This window comes from Aureobasidium namibiae (assembly GCF_000721765.1).
Source record: "Aureobasidium namibiae CBS 147.97 unplaced genomic scaffold scaffold_15, whole genome shotgun sequence".
Lineage (NCBI taxonomy): Eukaryota > Fungi > Ascomycota > Dothideomycetes > Dothideales > Saccotheciaceae > Aureobasidium > Aureobasidium namibiae.
The window spans coordinates 572242-594950 of NW_013581194.1; the positions used below are offsets into that span (position 1 = coordinate 572242).

General features: G+C 52.0%; 7 protein-coding genes across 7 annotated transcripts; 3 read left to right on the plus strand and 4 right to left on the minus strand.

Moving 5' to 3' along the window:
• Positions 1–846: 846 nt before the first annotated feature.
• M436DRAFT_52924 (DUF221-domain-containing protein) lies at positions 847–3410 on the plus strand (the record flags this gene model as incomplete). The annotated part of the gene is made up of 2 exons (XM_013569376.1): positions 847–2371; positions 2425–3410. 2 exons carry the CDS (start codon positions 847–849, stop codon positions 3408–3410), a joined length of 2511 nt encoding a protein of 836 aa, XP_013424830.1.
• Positions 3411–4658: 1248 nt separating this feature from the next.
• M436DRAFT_53240 (uncharacterized protein) lies at positions 4659–5215 on the plus strand (the record flags this gene model as incomplete). The annotated part of the gene is made up of 2 exons (XM_013569439.1): positions 4659–4835; positions 4967–5215. The coding sequence occupies 2 exons, from the start codon at positions 4659–4661 to the stop codon at positions 5213–5215; spliced, it is 426 nt and encodes a 141-aa protein (XP_013424893.1).
• Positions 5216–7012: 1797 nt separating this feature from the next.
• M436DRAFT_84356 (phosphoglycerate mutase-like protein) lies at positions 7013–8305 on the minus strand (the record flags this gene model as incomplete). The annotated part of the gene is made up of 1 exon (XM_013569549.1): positions 7013–8305. The coding sequence occupies one exon, from the start codon at positions 8303–8305 to the stop codon at positions 7013–7015; it is 1293 nt and encodes a 430-aa protein (XP_013425003.1).
• A 681-nt stretch (positions 8306–8986) lies between these two features.
• On the plus strand, positions 8987–12634 carry M436DRAFT_52604 (DNA mismatch repair protein Msh6; the record flags this gene model as incomplete). Its single annotated transcript, XM_013569330.1, has 3 exons — positions 8987–9227; positions 9276–10822; positions 10871–12634. The coding sequence occupies 3 exons, from the start codon at positions 8987–8989 to the stop codon at positions 12632–12634; spliced, it is 3552 nt and encodes a 1183-aa protein (XP_013424784.1).
• A 462-nt stretch (positions 12635–13096) lies between these two features.
• M436DRAFT_84358 (PCI-domain-containing protein) lies at positions 13097–14431 on the minus strand (the record flags this gene model as incomplete). Its single annotated transcript, XM_013569550.1, has 2 exons — positions 13097–14175; positions 14242–14431. The coding sequence occupies 2 exons, from the start codon at positions 14429–14431 to the stop codon at positions 13097–13099; spliced, it is 1269 nt and encodes a 422-aa protein (XP_013425004.1).
• A 290-nt stretch (positions 14432–14721) lies between these two features.
• On the minus strand, positions 14722–17941 carry M436DRAFT_84359 (calcium ATPase; the record flags this gene model as incomplete). The annotated part of the gene is made up of 5 exons (XM_013569551.1): positions 14722–15129; positions 15186–16898; positions 16952–17554; positions 17609–17766; positions 17824–17941. The coding sequence occupies 5 exons, from the start codon at positions 17939–17941 to the stop codon at positions 14722–14724; spliced, it is 3000 nt and encodes a 999-aa protein (XP_013425005.1).
• A 687-nt stretch (positions 17942–18628) lies between these two features.
• M436DRAFT_52965 (uncharacterized protein) lies at positions 18629–22165 on the minus strand (the record flags this gene model as incomplete). Its single annotated transcript, XM_013569386.1, has 3 exons — positions 18629–18732; positions 18785–21947; positions 22046–22165. The coding sequence occupies 3 exons, from the start codon at positions 22163–22165 to the stop codon at positions 18629–18631; spliced, it is 3387 nt and encodes a 1128-aa protein (XP_013424840.1).
• Positions 22166–22709: the final 544 nt, after the last annotated feature.

Genomic DNA, 22709 nt, shown 5'->3' on the forward strand with positions numbered 1-22709 from the left:
CTTATCGGCCAATCTTCTATTAATTGTTTGTTCATCCAGTCAATTGTTCGCAAACAACCACTCAACTTAGCTGTCTTCCAACAAAACAAGCCCGGAAGCAGTATTCTTCGAGAGGAGCACTTCGTATGAGCAACGGCTGTGTACTAGCACGTCCGGTCATCGACTCGAGAACGACTTTATCAAACAAGCAGCGCAACACAAATCTCACTTCAACACAGAGATGTGCACATGGCGCAAAGTATATTGGATCCTCTGCGGGCACACGAGGAAGCAGGTCATCAAATGCTCTGCAGCCCAGACATTCGACGTCCTTTGCGACTCTTAGGATGATGAGCAAAACGAACGGGAAACTTTGAATCACAACGACCAGCCCTATGTACCTGCGGAAGTGCTGAAGTGTCACGATTGCGAATGGGAGGCTCTGCTGGACAAGGTCGCGGAGAAGAAGGAGAAAGATCAGGATAAGCACGGTGGGACGAATGGAACAAACGGAACGAATGGAACAGGTGGCACTCATGGAGATGTGGGTTCTGGAGGTGGACAGGGGTAGTTGTGCCCAGGCAGCGGTTCGTTGTGGTATTCTTTCCAGGTTGAGATTACATAAGGCAAGACATGATTAGGCTGTATGGGCCTCGTTAGCATGGGGTTATTCCTAGGGAGACGAGGGTGTTTCGATTCAAGCGGACAGTTTCCGAGACGAAACATCGATGCTCGAAGTTTGAGCAAGTCGGGAGCGGTGAGATGTGGACTGTGCACGATGACGCCTGAAGTTGCCTTCAAGGTTGATTGTTTCTGGAGAAGTAGAGTTGCACTTTCCATTGTTTACCTACGACTGCCCTTGCAGCAATGGATTTCTTCACGTCTGGAGGCAAGGACGACCCGAATAATGTCAGAGGAAAGCAACGATCAACGACGCTCCAGATCGAGCTGTCGGTAGCGCTTGGAGTACTTGCCTTTTTGTCGTTTTGCGTGCTGCGGCCGCGGTGGGACGGTCTCTATGCAGCGAGGAAGAAGTCCAAGGACCAGGCCTCCGCTCTGCCCGAACTGCCCAACAGTCTCTTCGGATGGATGCTACCGCTATGGCGTATTACCGAACAACAAGTGCTCGCCTCGGCTGGACTGGATGCCTACGTCTTTCTCCGCTTCTTCAAACTGGCCATCAAGTTTCTGTCCATCACCCTGTTCTTCTCGCTGGTCGTCATCAAACCCGTCCACGACAGCTACCCCGACGATGACAAGAAACACAGAAACTCGACCCTGCCTTTCGTGCCCGATTACGATTTCGACTACGAGTTGCGGAAGAGAAGCGAATCGTTGATGCCCCTGAACCATTCTGCTCCGTGGATGCCTGAGGTCGAGACAGATTACCTGTGGATGTATCCCGTCTTTGCCTATGTGTTCACCGGCATTGCTCTATACCTCATCACCTCCGAGACACGCAAGATCATAGAAGTCCGCCAAGAATACTTAGGCACCCAGACCACAATCACCGATCGCACCATCCGTCTGTCCGGTGTCCCGCCAGAGTTGCAGTCTGAAGAGAAGATCAAGGATTTTATTCAAGAGTTGGGCATTGGTAACGTCGAGAGTGTTCTGATGTGCCGCCAATGGCTTGAGCTGGACCAACATATTATCAAGAGAAACGACCTCCTTCGTCGTCTAGAAGAGGCATATACTGTCTATCAAGGCCAGCGTTCTATCGAGCGAAACCTGGAAGCCTTGCCGATTGTACAGCCCGTGCCACCAGGTCCTACGGTCAACCCAGAAGATGATGAACACGACGATGACGAACACCGCCGTCTACTTCGCTCCAACGAAGCAATGCCTGCTCAGACACCGTACGCCAAAGTTCGTCCAAAGGCCAAGATCTACTATGGGCGCTTCAAACTGCGCAGCCGCCAAGTTGACGCCATCGACTACTACGAAGAGAAACTCCGTGTGTGCGACGACGAGATTAGGGAGTTGCGCACCAAGACCTTCGAGCCTGTACCCCTAGCCTTTGTCACGATGGACAGTGTTGCTGCTTGCCAGATGGCCTGTCAAGCTGTCCTCGATCCTTCACCGTTGCAACTGTTGGCCAACCCCAGCCCTGCACCTGCCGACATCGTCTGGACAAACACCTATCTTAGCAGGAGAAGTCGCATGTTCCGCTCATGGTCCATCACCGCCTTCATCCTGCTGCTGACTGTCTTCTGGTCCGTCACATTCGTCCCTATTGCCACCTTTCTGAACGTCGACACCATCCGCGAGTTCTTCCCCTCTCTTGCTGAAGTTCTTGACTCGCATGCCTTGGTCCGTTCTCTTGTCATCAACCAACTGCCCACCATCGCTGTTACCCTACTCAATGCTATCGTACCCTATCTATACGATTGTAGGTCTAATTCCTGTTCGATGCTACCTTTCCAAGATACTGATTTTTCTCAGGGCTCTCGAATTGCCAAGGTATGACATCCCAAGGCGACGTCGAGCTCTCGGTCATCTCCAAGAATTTCTTCTTCACCTTCTTCAACTTCTTCATCGTCTTCACCATTCTCGGTACAGCTTCGAATTTTTACGACCAGTACAAAGATATCGGCAAGAATCTTAGAGACACGACAAGATTTGCATGGACTCTCGCATCTTCCCTACAAGAACTACTCGCCTTCTATACAAACTTCATCATCCTCCAAGGTCTCGGTCTGTTCCCATTTAGGCTTCTGGAAATTGGTACCATGGCTCTCTATCCTATCGGGCTCATGGGAGCCAAGACGCCCAGAGATTACGCCGAACTCATACAGCCCCCTCGTTTCAGTTATGGCCTTTACCTTCCTCAAACTATTCTCATCTTCATCATCTGTGTTGTCTACAGTGTGTTGAGAGATAGCTGGAAGGTCATTCTGTCTGGCCTGGTTTATTTTCTCATTGGAAGTTTCGTGTACAAGTACCAGCTTCTCTACGCAATGGACCATCGCCAACACTCTACTGGCAAGAGTTGGATCATGATTTGCGATCGTGTACAAATTGGTATAATTTTGTTCCAGATCACCGTCGGTGGGCAGCTCGCACTCAAGAAGGCTTTGCTGAGAAGTGTCATGCTGGTACCTCTTGTAGTCGGCAGCGTCTGGTTCTTCCTCGTGTTTGGCAGAACCTACAAACCTCTGATGGAGTTTATCGCGCTCAAGAGTGTCAGAAGAGCAGAACACGCAGATTACGCATCGGCAGAACAACACGGAGTCGACTCCGACAACCATCACCGCTATCAGCAAGAGTCCAATCATGGATTGACGGTAGACGAATCGAGAGAACGCGGCATGCGATTCATCAACCCCAGTCTGATCTCTCCGCTCGAAAAGGTATGGATCGCGGATAGCATGCGCAGCCGCAGCAGCAGACCCACACAGATGGCGGCTGGAGATGACAGCAACGCTTGATAATTCAGCCCTATGATACCCCTCCTCCTAGCTTAGCCTTCCTTTGTATAACATGTACATAGTCTTTTGATTAATGCGGTTGTATGTTTGTTGCCCACATATTTGTATGTTCCAAATGTTGGACCCATCTTAAACACCCCGTGTCGTTACGTCAATCGGGAATTGACTCTGATCTGGGAGGCGACCGCATCACGGAGCGATACAGATCCATGGGATGAGAGGCATATGCGTTCTCCCCGGTGTGTTGAAGTCTGAATCTCACGACTCCTCTCATGCCAAGCGTGGACCAGACACACACCCAGAAGAGATCCTGAGGTGTTTCGTGATCTCGATGGTTACTATCATGGTCTCTTGAAAGCACTGTGCAGTTTTCCACAGCCGAATATGCTTTACAAACCCTTGTTGTGCAACGGGAAAATATGCGTTTACAAATATGCCAGGCCAGCTACCGACCATTGCCCTTGCTTTGTAAAACACCTTTCCGTAGCCGAATTATCCCCTCGGCATTTGAGGCACCCCAAACAGCTGTGCAGCGCCGTCGGCGAGGCCTTGTGAGTTAGCAATCAAATCGAAAAATTGCCATGCTCGGCCCGGGCGCCAGGAACATGTGTCAACCCAATAGTCGCATGCACGTTTTGTGCGAGAATGGAATCCATGTTAACTTACATCTCGATGGTCGATCGCCTAGCAAAACAAAATTTCGTACTCGGAGTACTCCTTCGGCGGCTGCACCGACACCGTAAAGCCATGATAGGCGAGCTGTCGTCATGGGCCATTTGTCTTCCATGTGTGGAGAGCGGCTCACACAAGCGTTTAGGCCCTTCCAGGTTGAAGATGCCTTCGGAGTCAGGTGCGAAGTGCATCCGCGACCTCACATTCCCATCTCTTTTCTTGTTTGCGTTTTTCTGGACAAGACATCTGGATTCAATACACATACCAGATCTCATTCTTTTTGTTTCTGTTAATGGGAGAGGCTCCAGAGTTGAAACATTTCTTGGGCCTTCTCTCTTGGGACGGCGAACAAAAACAACCATGCAGCATGCTCTATTTCTCGACAAGCCCGTCCGAAGCAATCCTCGACGTCGAGCTCAAGAGTCGGTTGTGTCCATATTGCCGTCACCGCCATGCGAGACTGCATCCCCTGTGCCATCAGTCCCATTGCAGCCCACCTCCACCTATGACCCTGATGCTCAATCGACATCGACAACTGGAATGTCGACAACAGAGCACATGGCAATCATCGCTTCCATGACACGTCCTCGCTGGGAGACGGATTCGGCCTCGGACCGTCCGATCAGCCCAGCTTACCCAAAGCAAGCTTTTGAAGGGCTCTCAGCAACACCGGGTTCATCACAGCAGCGAGCAAAAGAACGTAGGAAGCTCACCAAAGCAGCCTGCTCATCATGTCGGCAGCGGAAATCAAAGGTTCGACGACACATCTCCTCTTCAGACTTACCTCTCTCGCTTCCATCTGTTCTGCATTTCCACAAGACCTGCCATCCTCACCTGCTTGCTGTACACTCTCTCCACGTCAACAAGACCTAACTCTCTCCCAGTGCGACGGCAAGCGCCCCGCCTGCAGCACCTGCCGCACCAAGAGCAGGACCTGCGAGTACATGACTGAAGAAGGAGTCTCCTCCCAATCGGCATATAAGACACGACTTGAAGATTATGCAACCGTGTTACAATTGCTGAAGCGCGCTGATAGTTCTGAGTGTGCGCTTATCCTCGAGGATCTGAGGGGGCCGAAAGGCGTGGTAGACGGTGTCAAAGAGGTCTTGGATAAATGGGCCGAGCATGAATGAGCTTGGTGCGAAGCCAGGTGTAACGAATACAGAAGGGGGGAAAGAGGCATTACTGAAGCCTTTTGAGCGTGTGGGTCTTTCTGCTTCATTTGGTGGTTTGGATTGATGAAGTCGTGATGACGAAATCTATGGTATTATGGTGAGTTTCCTTCTTTTTGTTCTTGTTTTCCTCTCCCCTGCTCCGCTCCTGTTCCTGTTAGAGGTTCTCACTAGCTTGTATAGCTTCCGTTATATTCTCTCCACTACGCTTGCGTGTGTGATAAGTCGCCGACTCAAGTCATAAGTCTACCTCAACAGTCGCTTCTGTTTGCCAACCTGGACGTCTTGGACCTACAATGATGAGTGACCTACAGTATGTGGTAACAAGATGTCTTGATGAAACACGAGACCTGTCGTCCGAGGAAAAGATCCCGGCGATGTGCCGCAGAGCCTCTTCGCGACGGTTGCCGTTCACAACGACACGGACGACTCGAGAAACACACCTACCACCCCGGGTACAGTCAGCCCGAGAGTGAGACTCGGTATTTGCACGAAACATTGAGTGAGCTCTGTGGTCATTGCACGAGACGGAAGTCTCGTCGTCCCTGGGGTCTTGCACAACCTGGGTCAAGCTGATGGTGATCGAGAACCGCGGGTGTGGAGATGACACCTCTCTGTCCTCGTCCGATGATGGTGCGTTGTTGATGTTGATGGCAGAAAGATAAAGTGTGTCAGAAGGTAAGATCAACGTGAGGCTGAGAGCGAAAGCGGTGGCCGATGCTTTTCACGTGTTCATTCGACGCACTTCCAGACAAAAACCAAACCGACACCCAATCCACCCATCCTGAACGCAAGTCTTCATATTTTGATCAGCCAACCCGCTTCTACGACCGTCCCTCTGACACACATGCTCAAGAAGTAACCATGCATATGGGCACGAAGCTTTAGCAGAGGGAAGTCTTCCAAGCGCGTGGTACTCGGGTCTCTACAGTCCTCGTAAGGAGTCTGGCGTAAGGGTGTCGCGTGGTTGAACTGTCGCTAATAGAGAGCGCTGTGGTTTGATGGATGTGTGGATTGTGGACGGTGGTCTGCTAGGATGAAGCTTTGTGGTTGCGAGGAGGGTGAATTGGGTGCATGTGATATTGGTTCTTAAAAGTTGTATAAAGTGTTTCGTTCGCAGGAGGAAGGTGTGATCAGAAGTTTTTTTTGGTCGTCATGCCTTCCATATGCAGCACGCCAGTTTACAAAGCGAAACGTGGACAACTCGAACACTAGGAAAAAGCAACTGATACTCGATAAATATAGATGGAAGGTTTCCCTTCGCAAACTGCACTTTCAAGCGCTTACCGCCCCGAGCCCGTCAACACACGCGTTTAGTTCTCGACTACGGAGAGTATGCCCCAGTCTCATAAGAAGATTGCTGGAGCCGATGCCACCGTCCAGGGACGACCGTGCTTTTTGATGGGTTTGAACTCTGCCTATGTTTTGTCGTGAGACTTGAGAGGCAGAAATCGTGTTGACGAGACTGAATGCCTCTGCAGACCCTCTGGACTAAGTAGAGGTTGTGGCTTTTATACACCCGCATTTCCTCTCACACGACACTGCATGACAATATCCTGAGCTATGAAGATGTACGGTCGTCATCTAGAATAAAGATATGGGTAATGAGTGCAGGTAGAATGAAGACTGTCGATGGACAATTTTCTGCTGTGTAGTAGTATCATATATTTATATAGCTAAAACTCGACGCACTTTGATATACAGGTGTGCTACAACTTCCTCCAGCCCAGACACTCCTCTACGGCATCTTTTTTGAGCTCATGAACATGCAGAAGTCCAGGTAGCATCCCCATCCGTGATATTCATTGCTGTCTGCACATTCTTTGTCGCGACGAAGTCGGCGAGCTTGCAGGTGCCGTAGTAGTCCGAAGTACAACCCACAGGTGCGAGATCAAAGTTGGCACCATTAAGCTCAAGCTGAATTCTGGTCTCGTTGCCTGAGCAAGTCAGTCGCTTGAACAACATCTGTGCGGCAAAGGGCACTTGAGTGCTTGTTCGCCAGTTTCGGGAAGGGTTTGGTGGACCATCGGCAGGATAACTCTCGTCAGAGGCGAGACCAAGAGCTGTGAGACCGAGATCGATGGTTGTATCGTGGGCAAAGTTCAAAGATAGATTGTGGCCAGCTGGACCTTGCAGGAAGGTGGTTACGTTGCTGACGAGCAGGCTTCCAAGTACGGGACCTTGGTTGTTAGGCAGCCCGTAGCCGAAAGCGCCTCTCATGAGAAGGTCAAGTTCGTACTCGAAGTCGAGGATCTCTGAGGGCTTGAAGACTCCACACCATGGGCTGCGGCCTACGCCGTAAACAGCAGTTCCATAGGCGCATGCCCATAGAGCTCCATGGGCGTGTTGCGCTGTGAAGTTGGCACCAGGGTATGCACTCGAAAGAGCTTGGTTCATACGAGCAGCAACTCTGGGCAGGTAGACTTTGCCCCATTCACTGACCAAGTCGTTGCCAGAACTGTACTCCCAAGTTTTGCACGTATCTGTCGATGTAATCCAAGAGATGGTCAGATTATCCTCGGCAATCTTGTTAAGGACAGCCACATCTTCGACGTAGCGGCCATAATAGCCATCCATGAACCATTGAGCACTTTCAACTACACGATCTTGATCACCAGCTAGTACTGTATCGGTGTAAAGGGAAGGGTAGTCCAGACGAAGGGCAACACCATGATCGAACAACTGTTGACGGCCAGGAGCAGACAGGTTGTTGAGGGTAAAACTGCTAGACCAGCCACTGGTAAGGAAGGAGAACTCGGATGGGAGTTGACCTTTGGGGTTCTTGAATAGAGCAGTGTTGTTATTAAGGTAGTACGATAGGTTTTGGATGGTCGGGAGTTCCGACGAGATAGGCTGACGCGAGCCGTGTCTGTGAACCAAGAAGGCACGGTCGACAGAACACGATTCTGGAATGCCAGACAGCAAAGAAGCTGGAGTGTTGGCGGGTGTGAAGTAGGGCGAAAGGTTTCCTAGATGCTCATACAGATTGAAGGCTTGAGCAGCAGCGGCAGGAGCGAGGGCCAGCTGGACCCACGAAGAGAGAGAAGGCATGATGATTGTGGTTAAGGTAAAGAATGGTTACATCGATCTGGAGGACACAGATCTTTTTGTATACCGCGAAGGCTAGGTGATCGCCGGGGTCCTGGTACCTCGCGTGTGGGACCTGACTAGCGCTATCATTAGTGTCGATAAGCAGAGGTTTATCACTACCACTCTTTTGTCGTCATACAACACAGTGCAGCAATGTGTTAGAGGACTCAATTGAAGTCAGACCAAAGGTCACTACAAGAAGCCAACAGGGTCACAAACACTTGAGAAGCTGCTCAGGTTGTTTGGAAATACTGTGTAATAAGGTATAGACATATGTATTATAGGTCGGGTCGGATCAGATCGCAAGCGAGTTTTTTGAGTATCATAGATCAATTCTTTAGCTCTCGGTAAATAGTCTCCTGCTTTTTCCGGAATTCTTCTTTCTAGCCACTGCACGATAAGCTGAAGAGGACTGCAGAGGTGCGTAGACTGGCAGAAAAGTTGCAAAGGTGTGGAGTTCGTGGTGGGAAGGAGCGAGGTCGGGGAAAGCCTAATCGATAACACCTCCTCGTGCTGACACCTGCCACTTTCGGTTTCGGAACGCGCCAAATTGAAACGCGTCTCCCACGCGTCCGAAGGCGAGCGTATCACTTTCCGATCATCCACCATTGTCCAGACATCACCAGCTCTACCGGTTCTAGAATGGCTCGAGGCATTGAAGGCAACGAGATCGCTACGCCGCGTGTGCCCAAGCTTCAGAAGTCGGCTTCCTCAGCATCACAATCAGCAAAGCAGCAGAAGAGTATCCTGGGCTTTTTCCAGCGCAAGACGGCGCCTGCTTCATCTCCTGCTGCACCAAACGATACTGCCGCCGCTTCAAGTCCTCCGCCGCAGTCTTCGCCTGCTCCTGCCAACTTCAATGGTAAAGAAAATGGTGTGCTGCGTCACCATCTCACCAGCCTACCCAGTCGCTGACAATCCCGCCTACGAGCAGTACCCCTTGTAAAACCGTCAATTCCTTCCTCAAGTTCTGTCCGCAACGGCAAGAAGAAGGTCAATTATGCCGAATCCGATGACGACGACGAGCCCGTCCTTCGACAACGCTCCAACAACACGACCGCTCGCTTTATCAAGAGAAGGAAGTTGGACGACGACTCTGACGATGAGTTCGCTATGGACGATGCCACTGAGGCTTTGATGGCTGCCGCCGACGATGCCGACATGCAAGACTTCGTCGCCGACGACAATGCCTCGGAAGACGACGCTCCTGTGAGACGTAAGAAGTCCAGCCAGCCGCGGAAGCCCTCCAAACAGCCTTCACCCATCGCAGAAGATGAACCCAGCCAAAGTCCTGAGATACCTTCCACTTCGACTGCCCAGCAATGGAACTTCGATCCAGACACCGTCCAGCCATATGCATCCAGAAAGACTCCTCAGCGCAAACAACAAACGGGTCCGCCCAAAAAGCAAAAGGCTCACATGTCAGAGCCCGATGCCCGCTACCCTTGGTTGGCAGACATCATGGATGCAGACCGTAACAGGCCCGGTAGCTCAGAATACGATCCTCGTACTCTCTATATTCCTCCTTTGGCATGGTCCAAGTTCTCTCCTTTCGAGAAGCAGTACTGGGAGATCAAGTCCAAGTTCTGGGACACTATCGTCTTCTTCAAGAAGGGCAAATTCTACGAGCTGTACGAGAACGACGCTACCGTTGGTCATCAGCTGTTCGATCTAAAGATGACTGACCGTGTCAACATGCGCATGGTCGGTGTACCCGAAGCTTCGCTTGATCAATGGGCCAACCAGTTCGTTGCCAAAGGTTTCAAAATTGCCAGAGTCGACCAGATGGAAACTGCCCTCGGCAAAGACATGCGTGAGAGAGACGAAAAGACTGGCAAGGGTGGCAAGCCCAAGAAGGAAGAGAAAGTCATCCGCCGCGAGCTGGCCTCCGTCTTGACTTCTGGTACCCTCGTCGATGGTGGCATGTTGCAGGACGACATGTCAACTTACTGTGCTGCTATCACAGAGCGTGAGGTTGATGGGCTACCCGCCTTCGGTATAGCCTTTGTCGATACTGCAACGGCCCAGTTCCAGTTGTGTGATTTTGTCGATGATGTTGACATGACCAAGTTTGAAACATTCGTTGCTCAGACGAGACCCGGCGAACTGCTTCTTGAAAAATCTTGCATCTCGTCAAGAGCCGTACGTATCCTGAAGAACAACACCAGTCCCACGTGTCTTTGGAATTACCTCAAACCGGACAAGGAATTCTTGACTGCCGACAAAACTGCACTTAAAATCACTGGAGAGCACTACTTCAATGCCGAAGACAGCGAAGGCGATGACGCCTGGCCGGCTTTGCTTCGAGAGGCCAGAGAGAAAGAGTTGTGTTTCTCTGCCCTTGGCGCTTTGATCTGGTATCTCCAGACGCTCAAGATTGAGCGTGATCTTATATCGCTTGGCAACTTTAACTGGTACGATCCGATTAGAAAAGCATCAAGTCTTGTACTCGATGGACAGAGTCTGATCAACCTTGAGGTAAGCCGGAATAAGCTTGTAACGTGGCTTAATTGACCTTTCGACTAGATCTTTGCAAACAGCTACGATGGCGGTACCGAAGGCACGCTATTCGCTATGCTCAATCGCTGCATCACGCCTTTTGGCAAGCGCATGCTACGCCAATGGGTCTGCCACCCTTTGGCAGATGCTTTGAAGATCAATGCAAGACTTGATGCCGTAGAAGCACTTAACGCCGATCTAACGATCACCGACCGCTTCACGGCATCTTTGTCCAAGATTCCCGATCTCGAACGTCTCATCTCCCGTATTCACGCAGGCAGATGCAAGGCTACAGATTTCCTCAAAGTCCTGGAAGGCTTTGAGCAGATTGAGTATACTATGAGCCTGCTTTCAAGCTTCGGTGAGGGTGAGGGTGTTCTCGGACAACTCATATCGTCAATGCCTGACCTTGCTGGAGCTCTGGCTCACTGGACTGATGCTTTCGACCGTGAACATGCAAAAGACCAGAATCTGCTTGTGCCTAAGCCAGGAGTTGAAGAAGACTTTGACGAGAGTCAGAACACGATTGAGGACATCGAAGGCAAACTACAGTCTTTACTCAAGCGTTGTCGCGATGAGCTAGGCACTTCTGCTGCAAAGTACACTGACAACGGCAAAGAAATTTACCAGATCGAGGTCCCAATCAAAACCAAGAACATTCCAAAGAACTGGAAGCAGATGTCTTCCACCGCCAAAGCAAAGCGTTACTACTTCCCCGAGCTGGAGGGTCTCATTCAGGACTTGAAAGAAGCGCAAGAAACACATGGACAGATTGTCAAGCAAGTTGCCGGTAGATTCTACGCTCGCTTCGACCAGGACTACGCCGTCTGGCTCGCTGCAGTGAAAATCATCGCTCACCTGGACTGTTTGATTTCTCTATCCAAGGCATCTGCTTCCCTCGGAGAACCGAACTGCAGACCTGAGTTCGTCGACTCCGAGCGTAGTGTGCTCGAGTTCTCAGACCTTCGTCACCCATGCATGCTCAACACAGTCTCAGACTTCATTCCCAACGACATTGCCCTTGGTGGCGACAATCCAAGTATTGATCTCTTGACTGGTGCCAACGCAGCTGGTAAGAGTACTGTCTTGCGCATGGCCTGCATTGCTGTCATCTTGGCTCAAGTCGGTTGTTTCGTGCCCTGCGTTGCAGCACGTATGACTCCTGTTGACCGTATCATGTCTCGTTTGGGTGCCCATGACAACATTCTGGCTGGCCAGAGCACATTCATGGTGGAGTTGAGCGAGACGAAGAAGATTTTGTCCGAAGCCACACCTCGTTCCCTTGTCATTCTGGACGAGCTCGGTCGAGGTACGAGCAGTCATGATGGTGTCGCTGTTGCACAAGCAGTGCTTCACCACGTCGCTACTCACACTGGATGTATTGGCTTCTTCGCCACCCACTACCATTCCCTCGCAGCAGAGTTCAGCTCACATCCTGAGATTTCACCCAAGCGCATGGCCATCATGGTGGACGATACCGAACGTCGCATCACCTTTTTGTACAAGCTCGAGGCTGGTGTGGCGGAAGGCAGTTTCGGTATGCACTGTGCAGCCATGTGCGGCATCCCAGACGCGGTCATCCAACGTGCAGAAGATGCAGCAAAGGAGTGGGAGTACACTGGACGTCTGCAAGTGCGTGCTGAAGAGCGCAAGGAAGGAGAGTTGCCTCTTGGCTTGCTCAGCGATATTGCATGGATGCTCAAGACGGCTGATGATGATGTTCCTGAAGGTGAAGAGAGTTTTGGTGAGCGCGGTCTCGAGGTTTTGAGAAGAACCATTGCTGCATTGTAGATGTGACGTGTATGTCGTCTGAGCAGAAGGTTGCTCGATGATTTCTTGCTGGGGTTTACATGGAGTATGGCTTGCATTGCTGAGACGGAATGAACCAATGATGAACTTTGTGGAGCGTGCCTGCCCTTTCTGCTGTATACAACTTGCCTTCCATTCCCTTCCTGGTACAAATACAAGAGTCTGTCCCTCTTTCCACTTTGAATCACATTGTTGCACCTTCCCACGTTGTTACATTGATAACGCATGACAAACAATACAATCGTGTTGCAGCACAACCCGTTCATGCAGACAGCAGAAACGAAGTCATCATCATCTACTCAGGCTATCTACCCTCAATTCAGGCACACTTCACAAGGGACAGTCTGAGAGATCAAAAGAACAATAAAAGAATCCATTTTTTAGTGACCTTCATGATATAAAACAGTAAGAAGCTAGACCCGATCGCTTTTTATTGCATTTGCTCTACTCGACCTCGACGGCGTTTCTGTACTGCTTGTTGGGCCTGTAACCATTGCCCTTGTCACGGTTATCGGCATCGCGGAGCTCGGCCTCGCGATCACGAATGTAGTTTTCCTTTTCCTGGCGGACGACGCGGAGAACGCCCTGCAGAGACGAGCGCCACATGTCGAGACGGGAAGCGACTTCGCGCCACTGGTTCTCGCCAAAGACGCGGTAGGTGGTGCGGTGGATGAGGAAAGTCTGGTCTTGCTGGGAGAGCTTTCCCTCGACGAGACCCACGCGGACGGCATCGATGGCCCACATTTCGACGTCCTCTGAAGGGATCTGGAGGGCCTTTGTGATGGCTGAGTAGGGCAGGGTGCGGGATTGGGAGGCGGAGGCTGCGATGGAGGCCAGAGTCAGCAGACGCATCTTGCGTTCCAGAGCCGAGGTGTCGAGGTCTGCTTTGGTCAAGAAATCAGGGTTTGCCTCGTTGAAGTCTGAAAAGTCGTCGAGTTGCTGGGCGTTGAAGATTTCGAGGAGTTCGAACCAGACGGGCTCAGAGTTGCGCAGGGCCTGGATCGAGTCGAGTTGGGTCAAGTCGTGGAAGTCGAAGTGGGTTGGAGAGACGAGGGCTTGCTTGAGTGCGCGCACGGAGAGGGTCTTTGCGTCGTCCGAGGAGGCGTCTTGGGAGGACTGGATGGTGCGTAGAGCCTTGAGCAGGTATTGGTATGCTTGTTCGTCCTCTGACGCCTCGGTGGCCACGTCGCTGACGGCCAAGTACAACTTGCGCTGGTCGGCGGCGTCCATCTCCCAGGCCTGCAGCCATGACTCCAACTGAGCGAGCTGAGGGGTCAACTGATCGAAAGTGCTGTTGTTGCGCACAATCTTGAGGATGGCGAGCAAGACATGGTACCGGCTCTCCTGGTCGGAGTCGAGGGTGTTGAAGATTGTGGAGAGGACATTGAGGGCAAGACCGGTTCCGTTGTGCGGCGAGGAGGTGATGGGGGCAGAGACGTTCTGGCAGAGTTTGGGCAGGAAAATGTCGGGGCTTCCGGATTGGTGTACCAGGTGCACGAGGAGGTTGTATGCGGCCACGAATTCTGGGAAGGAGCAAGGTCAGTATCGAGGCAGAGAAACGGCTGGAGGAGGAGGAAGGCGCAGCTCACCTCTCTCAGGTGCGCTGTTCAAGGCACTGCTGGCAGTGACAATCTTCTTGAGCGCATCGACCTTGTTGCCGTCCTTCAACAGCGGCGCAATCTCTGACTGCACAGACGACTGGCCGAGTCCATCAATGTAGACGGCGAGCTCCTCGCTCAGCTCTTCGAACGAGCCTTCGATCAAAAGTGTGTTGGCCATGGTGTGTGTCTGTAGTTTGACGTCCTGTCGTCGGCGCGCGCAAATGCTCTGTATTGTCAATCCGCTCGCGTTGAAATTCGTCGCTTGGCACAATTGTGCAGCCCTTATCGATTGTCCTTGTCCGTGCACAATTCCCCCAAATCACATCTGTTCACAACCCCGACTGCACACCTCACTCCTTGCAACTTCCAGAACATCGGTCAAGCGCGTTTGATTTTTCTATCTATACACACGCCCTCTAATGTCCAAAGAGACGACTCTTCTAATGCTAGTCCCGAGACTCGCTGCTTCTACTCTGCCTTGGGCTTGATGTGCTTACCCGGCTTCTCCATGACAAATGCGCGCTCGAGGAACTTGAGTCCCTCGTCGATCAGAATGATAGGCGCACTCCATCCAAGCACCAACTTCCACTCCTCCATGCCAAGAGGCACGATGCCAAAGATGCCCTGCAAGAAGGGAATGTAAAGCAGTGCAAAGTGCAAGGCCATGCTCAAACAGATGGCGTACACGAGCATCATGTTCTTCCACAGGGGAAGAGTCAACAAACTCTCCGACGAAGACAGAGCGTTCATGGCGTTGAGCATCTCAATCACAACCAGAATCGACAAAGAGATGGTCGATGCTGTCTTGGCTCTGTAGTCACTGAACATGAAGCAGTCAATCGGGTGCTCGAAAATGCTGCAAGAGTGGAAGTGCGTCTGCCAAAGGGTTAGTGTTCAGGGATTTTCTTGGGGGGGAACGTCTCAAAACTTACCAGTGCGTGGAAGCTGACCTTAGGTCCAGCCTCACTAAACATGAAGTACCATGCATATCCTCCGACAGTTGCGATACCGACGTAGGTACCGATGACCATATATCTAAAGAAGAGCCAGCCACCAATAAGAGCTTCGTCACGCTTGCGAGGAAGACGCTTCATGATATCATGGTCGGCGGGGTTGAATGAGAGCGCAGTAGCCGGAAGACCATCGGTGACCAGGTTGACCCAAAGGAGCTGAACAGGAATCAAAGCCTCGGGCATGCCCATGGCGGCAGTCAAGAAGATGGACACAACCTCGCCAATGTTGGACGAGATCAAGTAACGAATGAATTGCTGAGTGTTGTTGTAGATGCTTCTGCCTTCCTCGACAGCGGCCTCGATGGTTGCAAAGTTGTCGTCTGCGAGGACCATGTCTGCGGCGAGCTTGGCAACATCAGTACCGCTACCCATGGCAACACCAATGTCGGCCTTCTTCAGGGCAGGGGCATCGTTGACACCGTCACCAGTCATGGCGACAACCTCGCCAGCAGACTGAAGAAGGTCAACCAACTTGGACTTGTGGGTAGGTTCAGTACGACAGAAGAGAGAAGCGTTCATGGCAGCCTCGAGCTTTTCGACCTCGCTAAGGTCATCGAACTGGCGGCCAGTGAAACTCTTGCCGGTCAGATCTTCGTCGGTGCCAAAGACACCAATCTGGCGGCAGATGGTCTCAGCAGTGTTCTGGCTGTCACCAGTGATGACAACAACACGGATGCCAGCCTCACGGCACTTGCGGATGCTGTCAGCCACTTCGGGACGGGGAGGATCGAGCGCGCCAATGAAACCAATCAGTGTCATGTTTTGTTCAAGTTGAGCGTACTCGGAGGTGGTTTTAGCCTGCTTCGACAGAGGAGAAGTGACGTTGTCGACGCTGGCAAGAGCCATGATGCGAAGTCCACGGTTGCCGTATTCCTCAATACCCTTGGAGAGCAGAGAAGAGATGTTATCGGTGAGAGCCATCCTTGTGCCCTTTGTTCCAACCAAGACGTATCTACATCTGGCGATGATGGACTCGGGGGCACCCTTGACGAGGAGACGCTGAGATGAGCCGTCTTGGACCAAAACGGACATACTCTTTCTATCGCGGGAAAACTCATACGTAGCCAGACGAGGAGTACTGGTCTCCCAGTGCTTGCTGGCGTGGTGAACTTTGTCTTCGGGGGCAAGGGTGGATCTTGCAGAGTTGACTGATGCATCCCGGGTGCCGATCTTCTCGGCGAGGACTCTCAGGGCACCTTCGGTAGCATCGCCCAGGTTGGTGTAGGCACCCTTCTCGCTGTCATAGGCGAGACGTGCGTCGTTACAAAGAGCAGCGACCTCGGCGACTTGAGCAATGGTAGACGAGGAAACGGCTGCGTTGTCGAGAGTTTGTCCGCTTGAAGTAGTAATGGCACCTTCGGGAGCAAAGGTGGTTCCTTCAACAGTAAGTTCGTCGAGTCCAGAGCCACGCTCATTGACGAAAACGACCTTGCTGACACTCATCTGGTTGGTGGTGAGGGTTCCAGTCTTGTCCGAGCAGATGACACTGCAACTACCCAGAGTCTCGACCGAGGGCAGACTGCGGACCACAGCGTTCTTGGCAGCCATTTTGCGGGTTCCTAAGGCGAGACAGGTGGTAATAACAACGGCGAGACCTTCGGGAATGGCGGCGACACCGAGCGAGACAGCAATCTGGATTGATGGTTAGCTGCGTGTTCAAGAGGTTGCAGTTCATAGCAGCTTACCTTCAAGTAGTAGATGGCACCCTTGGTGAAGGAGCCGTGGGCGGGATCGTTGAAGTGGGGAATGTTGATGAGCCAGACAAGGATACAGATGACGGTAATGACCTTTGCGAGAGTGTCTCCAAAGTCGTTTAGCTTCTCCTTGAGAGGTGTAGGCTGCGAGATCTGCGAAGTGATGTTCTCGTGGATGTCGCCAATGGCCGTGTTGGAGCCAGTGAGGACAACGACAGCGGTGGCACTTCCAGTGACAACCGTGGTACCTGAGAAGAGCATGTTGATCTGGTCCTGCTTGACAGCCTTTGCGTCGTCAATAGCGTCGGTTTCCTTGCCGACGCTCTCGCTCTCTCCGGTCAAAATACTCTGGTCGATGCGGAAGCTGTTGCTGTGGATGGACAGGATCCTGCAGTCGGCAGGAACGCGATCACCCACGGCCACCTTGATGATGTCTCCTGGAACCAACTCGTCTGCCTTGACGCGCTGGACCTTGCCATCGCGGATGACCTTGGCCACATTGGCTGAGTACTCTTGAAGTGCAGCGATTGCTTTTTCAGCCGACGACTCTTGCGACACACCTACGACGGCGTTGAGGATGAGGATGGTGAGAATCTAGGGGTATAGGTTAGAAACTGCTGTCAAGAGGGGTCGCGACACGGAACATACGACAATGGGGTCAACAAAAACAGTCCAGTCGTCGCTATCTTCGAAGAGAGCGAGCACAAAAGATACCGCGGCCGAGCCAAGCAGGATGAGGACAAGCTGGTCCTTGAATTGTTCCAGGATGAGTTCCCATAGCGGGGTAGGAGGTTCCTCGGGGATAGCTGACGACAGAGTCAGTACGTGTTTATACAGTCGTAGGAGGCTTCCAAGAGACATACCATTTGGACCATGCTGCTGTCTTGACGCAATCACCGACGACTTGTCGAGACCAGAGGCTTCTTGTACATCAAAGTGCTTTAGCACCGCAGAGGGCGATTGCACGTAGGCGTTGTCCATGTTGGCGGTCCGGGAGCAATGCGACGTTGGTCGAGTAAAGGAAGATGGTACTTCCACGTCCCTCCCTAATCTTATTGTACCTTTAACCAAAAAGTCCAGAAGTTTCTCTGCTATCGAATACGTGTTTCGATCACTGCCGGCCCGCAACGCCAAGATCCAAAGTCGGCGTTGTTCCCTGTTCTCCACGTGCCTTGTCAGTTGGCGGCGCCCATCCGGTCCCTTGCCCGGCTTCTCTAGAACCAGGCACACGATTTGGCAGATACGAACAACTTCATCTAGTCAATCTCTAGCTCCATGCTCCCGCAATAGTGTTGCGCGTACAACTGACTTGTTGCATCCACAGTCTTGCCGTTTATCCAGTCTGCCAAGTACTCTTCATTTGGATTATATTTTGCTGCCGATACGTCACATCAAAAATTGTCGAGCATGACTCCATCAAGGTTGTGAAAACTTGTTCGATCCTCATTGGGCGCTGCGGTGCGGTCCAAGATTGGTTCCTTGTCCCGCATCAATCCGGCAGGACACACATCTCTTTGTTTAGTATCGTACACTCAAAGACGAAGCCCGCATTCCATGCTGGCCTGAAGAAAGCATATCCTCCTTCCGGTCTTTTTTTGTTCTTTCCGAGTACGCCATTAATATGCATGCTTTCCTCCACATAATATACAACAAGTCCTCTCCGACCCCTTAATTCAGGAATCCCTTGCACCCCACTGAGCCGCAGAGACAGGGAATGCGATCGTCACTGCCGTATTCGCGCTCGAATTTGTAGTCGTACGTGAGCTCGTCGTCTGCGTTTGTGTTAGGAACGTATTTCTCGGTCAACAATTTGTTAAAACTCACTCTTGGCGATATCCTTGAGCGCATAGATGACGATTCTCCTGGTGCCATCGACTTTGATGATCTTGGCCGTGCAATTGGGCGTGCAGCTGTGGTTGATGAAGCGAGCAATTCCACCCTTCTTCGTGGCGTCGATGATTTCGTCGTCAACCATGCGGAACAGGTAACTGCTTCCGATACCTTGCTTGTCGTATTTGATCTCACGAAGATCCGCCACCTTTTGACGTACTTTTTCGCCGACATATTCGATAATGAGGTCGTTCGAGGCAATGTTTTCCATGGCATACAGACCCCAACCGTGAATGGCTGATCTATCGAACTTGACATGCTTCTTTCTCTTCTTGAGGGCGTTGAACTTGATAGCGTCCGCCTCACCACCAGTAGTAATGAGGTTCTGCTTTTGCAAGTTGATGTCATTGACCAGACGTCGGTTGTTAGCGCGGTTGCTACGAGATGTGGCCACGGATGCGATCTTGGCAGCTGCGGCAACCTTTGCAGCTTCGGCGGCCGCTTCAGCAGCAGCGAAAGCATTGGGATTCTCCAAGGCTTGGGCTTCGCGAGCCTCACGTTGTTTTTGGACGCGAATGCGGTGGGGCAAGTACTTGGACTTTTCCGACTCCAGGATCTTCTTGACGCCCTCTGTGCGAGCACATCCCGAGAGGTTTGGCACATAGTATCCTTGAATCCTGGCTTCGGCAGTTGAGCCACCAGCGTTGAGTGCCTTGATCTCCTTCTGCTTCCATGCCCATAGAGTAACGTCGCCAATGTCTGCAGCAGGCTCATCTTCCAGAGCTTGAAGAAGGTAACGCATGTCTTCCTCATCCTTAACAATGTGTTTCCATCCATCAATATCCAAAAAGACTTCGTCATCATCGAGGACGGTTTTGAGTGGTTCACCAGTGGACACAGCCCACTCGACCTGTGGTCTCTCTTCCTCTTCCTCCTCTTCAAGGTTCTCATTGGCATTGTCGATGTCAGCATCAATGTCAATATCGCCATCGATGTCTCTGTCGTCGGCCTGGCTGCCAGGTTCCATGATTTGAGTGTCTTCGGTAGCCTTTGCGGCAGCCCGTTCTGCTTCACGCTCCTCGAAGATCTGCTTCTTCGACTTTGGTCGCTTACGTTTAACGTCCTTCTTGACGGGTTTGGCGGTAAGATCTCCAGGTTGGGCTGCATGCTTGTCGCCGTTGGTCGTGCTGTTTGTTTTCGAGACATCTACAATTGAAGCAGGCGACTCTTCGTGGTCGTATTTAGCGCGCTGCCTGAGGTGAAGTTCATTGCGTGCACGTATCTCGAACTTGGAATCTCGAGGAAGGGTGCTAACAACTAGCTCGAGTTCGCGTGTGGCCATACGTTCTGGAATCTTGTGGATAAGGTCACCAAGGAGTTCTTTGTGATGCGGCGCAAAGATCTCCTGGTCTTCCTCTGGAATGATCTCTCTTTCTTTGTGAACCAGCTTTCTCTTTTTCGGAGCAGGTGTTGGCAGGTCAATGGACTCGGACACGCTGAAAGGTGTTGAAGTACGACTGGCCCGACTGAGAGGCCTGCTCTCCAGGTCATCGGTATCGCGCGTCATTGGTGTTCTGTGGTCGTCGTCGGATTCGTCTTCGTCCTCGTCGTCTTCCATATGCTGCAAACGGTAATGTAAAGGACGGGCGTGCACAGGACGCACGGCTGGTCGCTTCTTAACTCGGCGTGGGTCGGCATAGACATTTGTTGGAATCTGTCGTCCACGGTTGGGATCGTGAGGGCGAAGTGGCTTGCTGTGGGACAAAGGACGTCCGTTTCTGGTGCGAGTTGCCGTTGACAAAGTGTCAATGGCTTTGTTCAGAAGCAGAGTTGGCGGCTTGTTTTCATTGTCAGTCGGGTCTGGAATGTCGAGCTTGCGACGCTTCGCGGCATGTCTGGCAGGATCGAGGCGGTCGTAGAGTTCAGGAATGACGATTCGTTTCTTGATGTCGTCCATGATCTTGTTGCGCAATTCGAGTTGCAATTGTTCGAGCGCGCCCGTGACAGGGTCCAGGTCCGCAGCTTTTTCTTTCTTCTCTTCTTCCAGATCTTCCGCAGCCCACCTTTCCAATCGATCTGTCTCCTCCTTCTGCCGGCTCTGGACGGCCTGCGTTTCGGGACTTGGGCTGCGAACGTAGTCGGGGTTGCCGTACTGCTGGCACTCCATAGCCATGTTGTATGTGAACATAGGACCGTTGTTACATTCCTTGAAACATCTGACTGTCTCGTCTTCACCGCGCTTGGAGTCGTCGAAAATGACAAAATATCCTGTCTTGTCAACGCGAATTTCTCGCCAGTCAAAAGTCTTGAACCTCTTCTTAAGATGTGGCACAGTGGACCCTAACACAGGCACGCTATCACGCGAGATAAAAATGTATGGTTTTCGTTTGATCTTGGCCAGTATCGGCTCTGATTCGACGACCGAGCGGCCGGTGTCGCGTTCTTTGGTCGTTGCAGGCTGTTCCGATGCGCCAGCCAACTCTCGCTCACGTTCTCGTTTGGGCGCTGGTCCTTTCGGCGCCTTGGGCGCATTCACTAGGATAGGGGGTGTTTCTTGAGCGGCTGCAGGTGGTGGTGGTGGAGGTGGTGGCACAGGTGTCGAGGAGCCGCGCGACTCTGCTGCTACCGAAACGGTGCGAGGGGCGTGTCGTGCAGCTTCTTTCTCCATCTCGCGTCGCGCCTTCTTGAGAGTGAATTCGATGTATTTCCTGCATTTGCGCCCCTCGCGATCAAGCTCGACCTTGACTTGAGTCAAACCAATACGATGTCTGTGCCCCTCTTTCTCGGCGCGTTTCGCGGCACTGGCGGCCGAAATCGAGACACCCTTGACGGGCTTGCCATCCTTGTATTTGATAGAGCAAATTCCCAACAGACTTCCGGTATTCGGATCGGTCTGGTTGCGGAACTCGGCAATGTCGCCGAAACTTGCGAAGAAGAACTTTAGTTGTGATTCGGGAGTAAACGGATCAAAACCGTGAATGACAATTTGCCTTGGTGGACCAGGTCCAATGGTCAAAGCCTTGTCGTATGCATATGGTTTCAGCGTTTCAGGTGCGATTCGTAATAGCCGTTTGCAGTTCTCCTCTTTGTCAGATACAGCTCCGCCGGACGTATAGTTCGCGATAGCCAGTCTAGGATCAGGGGGTGGAGATTGTGCCTGTTGTTTTCAATCCATCAGCTTCAGGGTACAGGACGGTTTATTTTGTGGCAGGGTGTCAACAAGCTCAGCAATCGTGTAAAATTGTCCAGACGTACCTCAGTCCCGAAAGACCTTAACTTTGTTTTGCGTGTCTTCTTCTCTTCATCGCTGAGCCCGCGTTCCATTCCTGGATCATAAACCGTCCTGTACCCTTTTGTTTTGCCAGCGGGTGGCATGATCTGCGGGCGTTCTCCCGAGGGAGATGGTCGAAGAGTGGCATTTTCGCGAGGACCTCGGGTGCTGTTTGCGACAGAACGACCGAGAGGTGATGGCTCTGGTCGGGATGGTTTGGATTGTGGATTGGAGGAAGCAAGCGGGGAAGGCGCTTTGACTGGAGACGAAGCATGATGTGTCATTGGAGTCAGGGCGGCGAGGGTAGTCGAAGAGTGACCATTGGTCTTTGGGAGGAGGGTGTTAGCACTGAAGACAGAAGAGACCGTGCTTGCGAGGGAACTGGTGGAGCCAACAGCATTCAACAAGTCGCCCGAGTCGCGTGCTTCCGAGTCGGACGAAGACATGTTGGCTGAAGCATCAGCAGGCCGAGCTTGTGGATGGGCCATGCAGAGCCAACAGCGACAGGCGAAAGTGGCACCTGGTTCAACAGGCAGGCATCGGATAGCCAAAGCCGAGGCGAGATCAGCAGTGGAACTTTGTTGATGGTGGGCTGAGCTTCTCCGGGCCAGACGATCTGAGGATTGACAGGGCGGGCGCAACTGCACA